Source organism: Chiloscyllium plagiosum, chromosome 18, assembly GCF_004010195.1.
Source record: "Chiloscyllium plagiosum isolate BGI_BamShark_2017 chromosome 18, ASM401019v2, whole genome shotgun sequence".
NCBI classification, from domain to species: Eukaryota; Metazoa; Chordata; class Chondrichthyes; order Orectolobiformes; family Hemiscylliidae; genus Chiloscyllium; species Chiloscyllium plagiosum.
In genome coordinates this window covers 58,970,673-58,982,301 of record NC_057727.1, presented here as the reverse complement: position 1 = coordinate 58,982,301, position 11,629 = coordinate 58,970,673, and the positions used below count along the sequence as shown (strand labels likewise).

General features: G+C 49.0%; 2 protein-coding genes across 2 annotated transcripts in view; one reads left to right on the top strand and one right to left on the bottom strand.

Annotated features, from left to right (window-relative positions):
• Nucleotides 1–6,379, top strand: part of nr2c2 (nuclear receptor subfamily 2, group C, member 2) — a 195,336-nt gene extending 188,957 nt beyond the window's left edge. Inside the window, exons 14-15 of the mRNA XM_043708418.1 lie at nt 4,826–4,931; nt 6,129–6,379. Of these exons, the coding sequence (XP_043564353.1) occupies nt 4,826–4,931; nt 6,129–6,297 (275 nt within the window). The 3' untranslated portion in view covers nt 6,298–6,379. The remainder of the gene's footprint in view (nt 1–4,825; nt 4,932–6,128) is intronic.
• Nucleotides 6,380–6,969: 590 nt separating this feature from the next.
• Nucleotides 6,970–10,101, bottom strand: LOC122559264. The gene is made up of 5 exons (XM_043708644.1): nt 10,081–10,101; nt 8,582–8,922; nt 8,355–8,439; nt 7,632–7,645; nt 6,970–7,240 (listed from the first exon to the last, which is right to left on the bottom strand). The coding sequence occupies exons 1-5, from the start codon at nt 10,099–10,101 to the stop codon at nt 6,970–6,972; spliced, it is 732 nt and encodes a 243-aa protein (XP_043564579.1).
• Nucleotides 10,102–11,629: the final 1,528 nt, after the last annotated feature.

The following is an 11,629-nucleotide window of genomic DNA, read 5'->3' as shown; positions in this document are numbered from 1 at the left end:
GGCTTCCCATTTTCCAGCCGTCCCTTTACCTACGAACATCTGCCTCCAATCAGCTTTCAAAAGTTCTTGCCTAATGCCGTCAAAATTGGCCTTTCTCCAATTTAGAACGTCAACTTTTAGATCTGGTCTATCTTTTTCCATCACTATTTTAAAACGAATAGAATTATGGTCACTGGCCCCAAAGTGCTCCCCCACTGACACCTCAGTCACCTGCCCTGACTTATTTCCCAAGAGTAGGTCAAGTTTTGCACCTTTTCTAGTAGGTACATCCACATACTGAATCAGAAAATTGTCTTGTACACACTTAAGAAATTCCTCTCCATCTAAACCTAATCTAAACACCATGGCAGTCCCAGTCTATGTTTGGAAAATTAAAATCCCCTACCATAACCACCCTATTATTCTTACAGATAGCTGAGATCTCCTTACAAGTTTGTTTCTCAATTTCCCTCTGACTATTGGGGGGTCTATAATACAATCCCAATAAGGTGATCATCCCTTTCTTATTTCTCAGTTCCACACAAATAACTTCCCTGGATGTATTTTCCGGGAATATCCTCCCTCAGCACAGATGTAATGCTATCCCTTATCAAAAATGCCACTCCCCTCCTCTCTGGCCTCCCTTTCTATCCTTCCTGTAGCATTTGTATCCTGGAACATTAAGCTGCAAGTCCTGCCCATCCCTGAGCCATGTTTCTGTAATTGCTATGATATCCCAGTCCAATGTTCCTAACCATGCCCTGAACTCATCTGCCTTCCCTGTTAGGCCCCTTGCATTGAAATAAATGCAGTTTAATTTATTAGTCCTACCTTGTCCCTGCCTGCCCTGACTGTTTGACTCACTTCTGTTCTCGGCTGTACCAGTCTCAGTTCGATCTCTTTCCTCACTACCCACCACCGCCATCTTACTAGTTTAAATCCTCCCAAGCAGTTCTAACAAATTTCTCTGCCAGTATATTAGTCCCCTTCCAATTTAGATGCAATCCGTCTTTCTTGTTCAGGTCACTTCTACCCCAAAAGAGATTCCAATGATCCAAAAATGTGAATCCTTCTCCCATATACCAGCTCCTCAGCCATGCATTCATCTGCTCTATCCTCCTATTCCTGCCCTCACTAGCTTGTAGCACTGGGAGTAATCCAGATATTACTACCCTTGAGGACCTCCTTTTTAAATTTCTGGCTAACTCTCTGTAATCTCCCTTCAGAATCTCAACCTTTTCCCTTCCTTTGTCATTGATTCCAATGTGGACAATGACCTCCTGCTGGCCCCTCTCCCCCATGAGAACATTCTGCACCCTGCACCCTCTCTGAGACATCCTTGATCCTGGCACCAGGGAAACAATACACCATTCTGCTTTTTCTCAGCTGGCCACAGAAACGTCTGTCTGTACCTCGGACTATAGAATCCCCTAACACCATAGATCCTTGAAGACAACAGGATAGATAGATAGATAGATAAAGTGGTTAAGAAGGCATAAGGGTTACTTGCATTGAAGACAAGAGCAGGGAGGTTGTGATGGAACAGCATAAGATAATATTGAGGCCACAGCTAGAGTACTGTTTGCAGACTGGTCTCCGCACGACAGGAAGGATGTGATTGCACTGGAGGGATGCAGAGGAGATTCATCAGATGTTGCCTTGGCTGGAATGATTCAGCTATAAAGAGGAATTAGATGTTTTCCTTAGGTAGTATATTACAGTCTATAGGAGTCAGAGGTCTACAGCACAGATAAAGGCCCTTTGGCCTACTGAGTCTGCAGCAGTCAAAAACAACCAGCTAACTATTCTAACCTCATCTTCCATCACTTGGCCCATGGCCTTATATGCCTTGGATTTACAAGTGCACATCTAAATACTTCTTCAATGTTATGAGGGTTTCTGTCTCTACCACCCTCATGTTCAGTGAGTTCCAGATTCCCACACCCTCAAGATGAAAATGTTTTTCCTCACATCCCTTCTGAACCTTCCGCCTTCACCTTAAATCTTTGGCCCCTGGGCATTGATCCCTCCAACGTTTCTTCCTGTCTGCCATATCTATGTCCCTCATAATTTTATACATCTCAATCATGTCCCCTCTCAATCTCCACTGCTCTAAGGAAAACAGCCCAGATTGCACAATCTCTCTTTATAATGGAAACTCACAAGCCTATGCAAATATATCTTTGGAACAGAGAAAGTTGAGGAGGGGACTCTGATAGAGGTTGTATTCGATTATGAAGGACATGGACAGGATAGATAGAAAGTTCCCATTAGTCAAAGGTTCAATAGTAATGGGGCATAATTTTAAGGTGAAGGGCAGGAAGTTTAGTGGAGACTTAAAGAAAACTTTTTCTCACAGAGGGTGGTGGGGGTATGTAATGCAGGGAGAGTAGTTGAGGCTGGAAATCTCACATTTATAAAGTGCTTGGGTGGTCACGTGGAATGTCATAACATTAAAGACGATAGGTTGAGTGCTGGAAAATAGGGCTGGTGTAGATTTTGTGTAGCTTTGGTAGGAGAGACTTGCTGGGTGGAAAGGGCTCTTCTGTACTCTCTGATTCTAAGTGCACCACCTCACACTTATCAGGAATGAATTCCATTTGCCATCTGACCAGTCCATCTATATCCTCCTGTAATCTAAGGATATCTTCCTCACCATTTATCACCCGTCTGCAATATTTTTTCATCTGCAAACATACTGATCAATCTTCCTATATTCAAATCATCATTTGTATCTACCACAAACAGCAAGGGCCCCAATACTGACCATGCGAACGCATACTTCCATTCAGCAAAATATCCCTCAAGCATCACCATCTGCTTCCTGCCACTAAGCCAATTGTGGATCCAATTAGCCAAATTTCCTTGGGTTCCATGAGTTCTTACCTTTGCTATTAGTTTCCACTGTAGGACCTTATCAAAGTCTTGCCGAAGTCCAAGTAAGCGTCATCACAAGTATTTCCCTTATCTACATACCTGATCATCCCTTTGAAAGATTCAATCAAATTGGTCAGACGTGACATCTCTCCAAAAGAGCGTGCTGACTGTTCTTGATTAATCCCTTCCTATCCAAATGCAGATTAATTCTGTCCCTCAGAATTGCTTCCAATAATTTCTAATTTGTTAACCAGCCTGCTATGTGGCACCATATCAAATGCTTTCTGAAAGTCCAAATATACAAATCCATAACAATAAACCCATCCACCACCTGTATCACTTCTTCCAAAAACATGATTAAATTTGTCAGACGTGGCCTACCCTTGACAAATCCATATTAACTGTCTAGTATTAACTTATTTTTCTCTAATACAGTATATTTACTGTGTCCTGTATTATGTCATCTATCAGTTTTCCCACTATTGATGTCAAACTGATAGGTCTGTACCATCCTGGGTTATCTTTTGCCCCTTTCTTAAACAACGGTGTCACATTTGCAATGCTCCACGACCCTGGAACTAATCCTGTGTTCAGAAATTTCTGTCAGTAGCTCTGCGAATTGCTCCTTTACCTCTGTCAGCAATTTAGCATGTGTCCCATCTGGACTTGGCAATTTCTTCACCAAAGTTTTTAGCACCTTTATTCATATCATCATACTGCTCAATAGAAGAATGAGAAGCAACCTTTTTGAGACAATAAAGATTCTTAGAGGATTTGATAGGGTAGATGTGGAAAAGTTACTTCCCCTTGTGGGAGAGCCTAAGACCAGAGGGCATAAGCTTATTGTAAGGGGGTCACCCAATTGTGACAGAGATTAGGGGCATTTTCTCCACTCAGAAGACAATGAATCTGTGAAATTCGTTGCTGCAGGGGATTGTAGAGTCTGGGTTGTTAAGTATATTCAAAGCTGAGGTAGACAAATTTCAATCAGTGAGGAATCATGAATATTGGGAAAAGGCAAGAAAGTGCACTTGAGGATTTAGATCAGCTATGATCTCGTTGACTGGTAAAACGAATGCGATGAGCTAGATGGCGTACCTGTGCTGCTACCTTATATGGTCTCTGGTCATCTAACAAAGAAGGCTGAATGGAGACTTGATTGAAGTGTGCAGAATTATGAAGGGTAGATAGGAAGAAATGTCTCCCCTTAGTAGAGAGATCAATAACTAGGGGGCATAGATTTCAGTAAAGATTTCAGGAAAGTTTAAAGGGAACTTGAGGAAAAAGTTTCTCACCCAGAGATTAGTGCGTATCTGGTGTAGATGGGTGTTTGATGACTGGTACAGACACAAAGGGCTGAAGGGTTTCTTTCCATGTTGTATCAGTCTGTGACTCTATGACACATTCTTAATATACCTGACATGTCTTAAGTAAAAGATTTCTCTCCCATCTCCTATCTATGTTCTTTGTCAATGATTTTAATTTATAATTCGATCATAGAAAGAAAGCTTTATTAGCTCCATTAAAAGCTCTCATCATGTTAAAAAAAAAATGTCATCAGGTCACCTCTCTTCCAAGCAAACAAAGCAATTTCTCTTCGTAGCTGAAGTTCCTCATATCTGGTCACAAGCCACTCCTCTCGAAAGTTCTTCCATCAACCCTGATGTCTGGAGCCCAGAATTATTTCCATGGCTCCGAGCTGAGGCCTAATTTCAGTTTGAGAGAAACTCTTTTCTATTCTGTTCTTGCACTTACAAACCCCAAACCAACATATCAGCTTGCCTTGGTACATTTGAGAATTAGTGTAAGTTTGCATCAATACATCATTTTACATTTTCCCAATATGCAGCCATTTATCTCTTGCTATTGGTGTTCATTTCACATTTTACTTCAGAAATCAAGATTCTTTGTGGAGATTAGAGGATTTTCTTCCATATTTATTAACTTACCCTTTACTGTTCTGCTGCAGATCACCCAGGTCTCAATAGTACCAGTCAAATTGGAAAGTTTCAAGGCAAAGCACAAATGGAGCTGCAGGATTATGTGCAAAAAACATATCCTGAAGATAGCTACAGGTAGGATCTAGCAGCTTCCATATTCTCACAATAGTCAGCATCAGGTTTGTTCTGAAATGGTGCTTTGAACTGAGAGTACCAGGAATTGTAGATTTCATCAGCTCAGCTCTTGACACAATTTATGAAGTAGATCGTGTAGAAATTGTCTCAAATCAATTACTTCAAGGATCAATGAGAGGGATTTAAAGGAAAGAGCAGTTAGATGGCAGAGAGCTCTGTATTTAAGCAAAGAGATGGGGAAGCAGTTGAAATGGTATTTCCCAATGAGTGTGGTAAAGAAGGCAAATGTGTTGTTGCACTTCATACTGAGAGAAATTGAGTACAAGACCAGGTATGTCTTGCTGCGAATGTGTAGGGCTTTGGTGAGAGAAGACCTGCAGTATAGTGTTTAATTTTGGCCTTTTCGTCTTAGGAAGGTTGTTGTGATGATGGAGGGATTGCTTACCAGACTGATACCTGGGATGATGTGTGAAGAGAGACTGGATCACTTGGGATTATATTCACTGGCGTTGAGAAGAATAAGAAGGGATCTAACGGAAATCTGTAAAACGTTAACAAGACTAAAGAGAATAGATGCAAGAAGGATGTTTCCAATGACTGGGGAATTGAGAACCAGGGCTCACAGTCTTATATCGTTATCCAGGGGAGGCCATTTAGGACTGAGATGACGAGACCTTCCTTCATACAGAGAGTGGAGATTCTGTGGAATTCTGTGCCACAAGAAGTGTTTGAGGCTAAACGTTGAATGTTTGGAAGTTAGATATATTTCTTAGGGCTAAAGGGTTCAAAGGCTATGGGGTGAAAGTGGGAACAAGTTACAGAGCTGAATGATCAGCAATTATTAGACTGAATAATGGAGAAGGCTCAAAGGGCTGAAAGGCCTACAATTGCTTTTATTTTCTATGTCATTATTAAATCAAATATTAAACAGTAACAACAGACACCTGTAGTGAGACTGAAAATGTAATGTAACATTGTAAATAAGGAGAGCATTGATTCAGAGTTGTTGGGATACAGTGAGTGGTAGAGTCAGCACAGCTGTCTGTAAATATAAAACGTGAGGATTGGGGAATCAGTTCATTCATTTCAAAATCATGCATAGTGCAGCTTAAAGCATCAATATGTTGTTAAAATGAGCAGGATAGATAAGTGAAAACAAAAGATCTTGAATCAATTAATGTTGATTTAACTTGACAGATTGGCCCGAATTCTTCTCCGCCTGCCGGCTCTTCGATTGATGAATTCCAGCATCACGGAGGAGCTCTTCTTCACTGGACTGATTGGGAATGTTCAGATTGACAGTATCATCCCTTATATCCTGCGAATGGAAACTGCAGAATACAACAGTCAAATCATTGGCACTTAACCCCGTGGAACAGGTTCATCAGCTCATCATTAAACATGACAGCTCCATCAATGAGAGGCGAGAGAGCAGAGCACAGCTTGGACTGCACTATCAGAAAGCAAATAAGAACTTCACTGCATACTCCATTCCCTGTATGCTCCACTCCCTGTATGCTTCACTCCCTGTATACTCCACTGATTGCAGTCTCAGCTCACTGCACACTGTGCTCCTTACACATTCTTATTCTGTACACTCTACTCACTGCAAACTCCGTTTCCTCCACACTGCTCCGTACACACTTCATTCACTGTATCTCCACTCCATAGACACCTAAATATCCCATTCACTACACATTCCAGTTTCTACACATTTGGTTCACTGCAGACACTGCTCCCAACACAACCAATTCACGACAGACTGCACTCTACAAAGCATATTCACTGCAGACACTGATCCGAACAAACTGCACACACTGCAGACATTGATCCCGACACAGTGCACTTCCCGCAGACACTGCTTCCGACGCCCTGCACTCACCACAGACACTGATCCCGACTCACTGCACTCAATGCGGACACTGATCCCGACACACTGCACTCACCGCAGCCACTGATCCCGACGCACTGCACCCACTGCAGAGACTGATCCCGATGCACTGCATCCACTGCAGACACTGATCCTGACGCACTGCACTCACCGCAGACACTGATCCTGAAGCACTGCACTCACCGCAGACACTGATCCCGACGCACTGCACTCACCGCAGACACTGATCCCGACGCACTGCAGCCACTGATCTTGAGGCACTGCACCCACTGCAGAGACTGATCCCGACGCACTGCACCCACTGCAGAGACTGATCCCGATGCACTGCATCCACTGCAGACACTGGTCCTGACGCACTGCACTCACCGCAGACACTGATCCCGACGCACTGCAGCCACTGATCTTGACGCACTGCACCCACTGCAGAGACTGATCCCAACGCACTGCACCCACTGCAGAGACTGATCCCGACGCACTGCACCCACTGCAGACACTGATCCCGAAGCACGGCACTCAATGCAGACACTGATCCCGACGCACTGCACTCCCCCCAGACTGATCCCGACACACTGCACTCCTCCCAGACACTGATCCCGACACACTGCACTCACCGCAGCCACTGATCCCGACGCACTGCACCCACTGCAGAGACTGACCCCAACGCACTGCACCCACTGCAGAGACTGATCCCGACGCACTGCACCCACTGCAGAGACTGATCCCGACGCACTGCACCCACTGCAGAGACTGATCCCGACGCACTGCACCCACTGCAGAGACTGATCCCGATGCACTGCATCCACTGCAGACACTGATCCTGACGCACTGCACTCACCGCAGACACTGATCCCGACGCACTGCACTCCCCCCAGACTGATCCCGACACACTGCACTCCTCCCAGACACTGATCCCGACACACTGCACTCACTGCAGACACTGATCCCGACGCACTGCACTCCCCCCAGACTGATCCCGACACACTGCACTCCTCCCAGATACTGATCCCGACACACTGCACTCCTCCCAGACACTGATCCCGACACACTGCACTCCCCACAGACACTGATCCCGACACACTGTACTCACCGCAGATACTGATCCCGACACACGTCACTCACCGCAGACACTGATCCCGACACACTGCGCTCACCGCAGACACTGATCCCGACACACTGCACTCACCGCAGACACTGATCCCGACACACTGCACTCACCGCAGACACTGATCCTGACGCACTGCACACCCCGCAGACACTGATCCCGACACACTGCACTCCCCACAGACACTGATCCCGACACACTGCACTCACCGCAGATACTGATCCCGACACACTGCACTCACCGCAGACACTGATCCCGACACACTGCACTCACCGCAGACACTGATCCTGACGCACTGCACACCCCGCAGACACTGCTCCCGACGCACTGCACCCACCGCAGACACTGATCCCGACGCACTGCACACCCCGCAGACACTGCTCCCGACGCACTGCACCCACCGCAGACACTGATCCCGACACACTACACCCACTGCAGACACTGATCCCGACGCACTGCAGCCACTGATCTTGACGCACTGCACCCACTGCAGACACTGATCCCGACGCACTGCAGCCACTGATCTTGACGTACTGCACCCACCGCAGACACTGATCCCGACGCACTACACCCACTGCAGCCACTGATCTTGACGCACTGCACCCACTGCAGACACTGATCCCGACGCACTGCAGCCACTGATCTTAACGTACTGCACCCACTGCAGACACTGATCCCGACGCACTGCAGCCACTGATCTTAACGTACTGCACCCACCGCAGACACTGATCCCGACGCACTACTGCACCCACCGCAGACACTGATCCCGACGCACTACACCCACTGCAGCCACTGATCTTGACGCACTGCACCCACTGCAGACACTGATCCCGACGCACTACACCCACTGCAGACACTGATCCCGACGCACTACACCCACTGCAGAAACTGATCCCGACGCACTGCACCCACCGCAGACACTGATCTTGACGCACTGCACTCACCGCAGACACTGGTCCCGACGCACTACACCCACTGCAGACACTGATCCCGACGCACTACACCCACTGCAGACACTGATCCCGACGCACTACACTCACCGCAGACACTGATCCTGCCGCATTGCACCCACTGCAGCCACTGATCTTGACACACTACACCCACTGCAGACACTGATCCCGACACACTGCACTCACTGCAGACACTGATCCCGACGCACTGCAGCCACTGATCATGACGCACTGCACTCACTGCAGACACTGATCCCGACGCACTGCACCCACTGCAGCCACTGATCATGACGCACTGCACTCACTGCAGACACTGATCCCGACACACTGCACTCACCGCAGACACTGATCCTGACGCACTGCACTCACCGCAGACACTGATCCCGACACACTGCACCCACTGCAGACACTGATCCCGACACACTGCACCCACCGCAGACACTGATCCCGACACACTGCAGACACTGATCCCGATGCACTGCAGACACTGATCCCAACGCACTGCACTCACCGCAGACGCTGCTCCCGACGCACTACACCCACCGCAGACACTGATCCAGACGCACTGCACTCACTGCAGACACTGATCCCGATGCACTGCAGTCACCGCTGACACTGATCCCGATGCACTGCAGTCACCGCAGACACTGATCCCGACACACTGCACTCACCGCAGACACTGATCCAGACGCACTGCACTCACTGCAGACACTGATCCCAATGCACTGCACTCACCGCAGACACTGATCCCGACACACTGCACTCACCGCAGACACTGAGCCAGACGCACTGCACTCACTGCAGACACTGATCCCGATGCACTGCAGACACTGATCCCAATGCACTGCACTCACCGCAGACGCTGCTCCCGACGCACTACACCCACCGCAGACACTGATCCAGACGCACTGCACTCACTGCAGACACTGATCCCGACGCACTGCACTCACCGCCGACACTGATCCCGACACACTGCACTCACCGCAGACACTGATCCCGATGCACTGCACCCACCGCAGACACTGTTCCCGACACACTACACCCACCGCAGACACTGATCCAGACGCACTGTACTCACCGCAGACATTGAGACAGACGCACTGCACGCACCGCAGACACTCATCCCGACACACTGCACTCACCACTGACACTGATCCCGATGCACTGCACTCCCCCCAGACACTGAACCCGACGCACTGCACTCACCGCGGACACTGATCCCGACATACTGCACTCACCGCAGATACTGATCCCGACGCACTGCACTCACCGCAGATACTGATCCCGACACACTGTACTCACCGCAGATACTGATCCCAATGCACTGCACTCACCGCAGACACTGATCCCGACACACTGCAATCACGGCAGACACTGATCCCGACGCACTGCACTCACCGCAGATACTGGTCCCGACGCACTGCACTAACCGCAGATACTGATCCCGACGCACTGCGCTCACTGCAGACACTGATCCAGACGCACTGCACTCACCGCAGACACTGATCTAGACGCACTGCACTCACCGCAGACACTGATCCCGACACACTGCACTCACCGCAGATACTGATCCCGACGCACTGCACTAACCGCAGAAACTGATCCCGACGCACTGCGCTCACTGCAGACACTGATCCAGACGCACTGCACTCACCGCAGACACTGATCCAGACGCACTGCACTCACCGCACACACTGATCCCGACACACTGCACTCACCGCAGACACTGATCCCGAAACACTGCACTCCCCCCAGACACTGATCCCGACACACTGCACTCACCGCAGACACTGATCCCGACACACTGCACTCACCGCAGACACTGACCCGACACACTGCACTCACCGCAGACACTGACCCCGACACACTGCACTCACCGCAGACACTGACCCCGACACACTGCACTCACCGCAGATACTGACCCCGACACACAGCACTCACCGCAGACACTGACCCCGATACACTGCACCCACCGCAGACACTGATCCCGACACACTGCACTCACCACAGACACTGATCCCGATACACTGCACCCACCGCAGACACTGATCCCGATACACTGCACCCACCCCAGACACTGATCCCGACTCACTGCACTCACCACAGACAGTGATCCCGACACACTGCACTCACCGCAGACACTGATCCCGACACACTGCACTCACCGCAGACACTGATCCCGACACACTGCACTCACCGCAGACACTGATCCCGACGCACTGCACTAACCGCAGATACTGATCCCGACGCACTGCGCTCACTGCAGACACTGATCCAGACGCACTGCACTCACCGCAGACACTGATCCCGAAACACTGCACCGACACACTGCACTCCTCCCAGATACTGATCCCGACACACTGCATTCACCGCAGACACTGATCCCGACACACTGCACTCACCGCAGACACTGATCCCGACACACTGCACTCCCCCCAGACTGATCCCGACACACTGCACTCCTCCCAGATACTGATCCCGACACACTGCATTCACCGCAGACACTGATCCCGACACACTGCACTCCTCCCAGATACTGATCCCGACACACTGCATTCACCGCAGACACTGATCCCGACACACTGCACTCCTCCCAGATACTGATCCCGACACACTGCATTCACCGCAGACACTGATCCCGACACACTGCACTCCTCCCAGATACTGATCCCGACACACTGCATTCACCGCAGACACTGATCCCGACACACTGCACTCCTCCCAGATACTGATCCCGACACACTGCATTCACCGC

Coding starts and splice junctions, on each gene's coding strand:
- LOC122559264 (XM_043708644.1), bottom strand. CDS start 10,101: ATGTCGGGATCAGTGTCCGCG. Junction 8,923..10,080: donor TGTCGGGATCAGTGTCCGCG/GTGAGTGCAGTG, acceptor CAGTGGGTGTAG/TGCGTCGGGATCAGTGTCTG. Junction 8,440..8,581: donor GGATCAGTGTCTGCAGTGGG/TGCAGTACGTTA, acceptor AAGATCAGTGGC/TGCAGTGCGTCGGGATCAGT.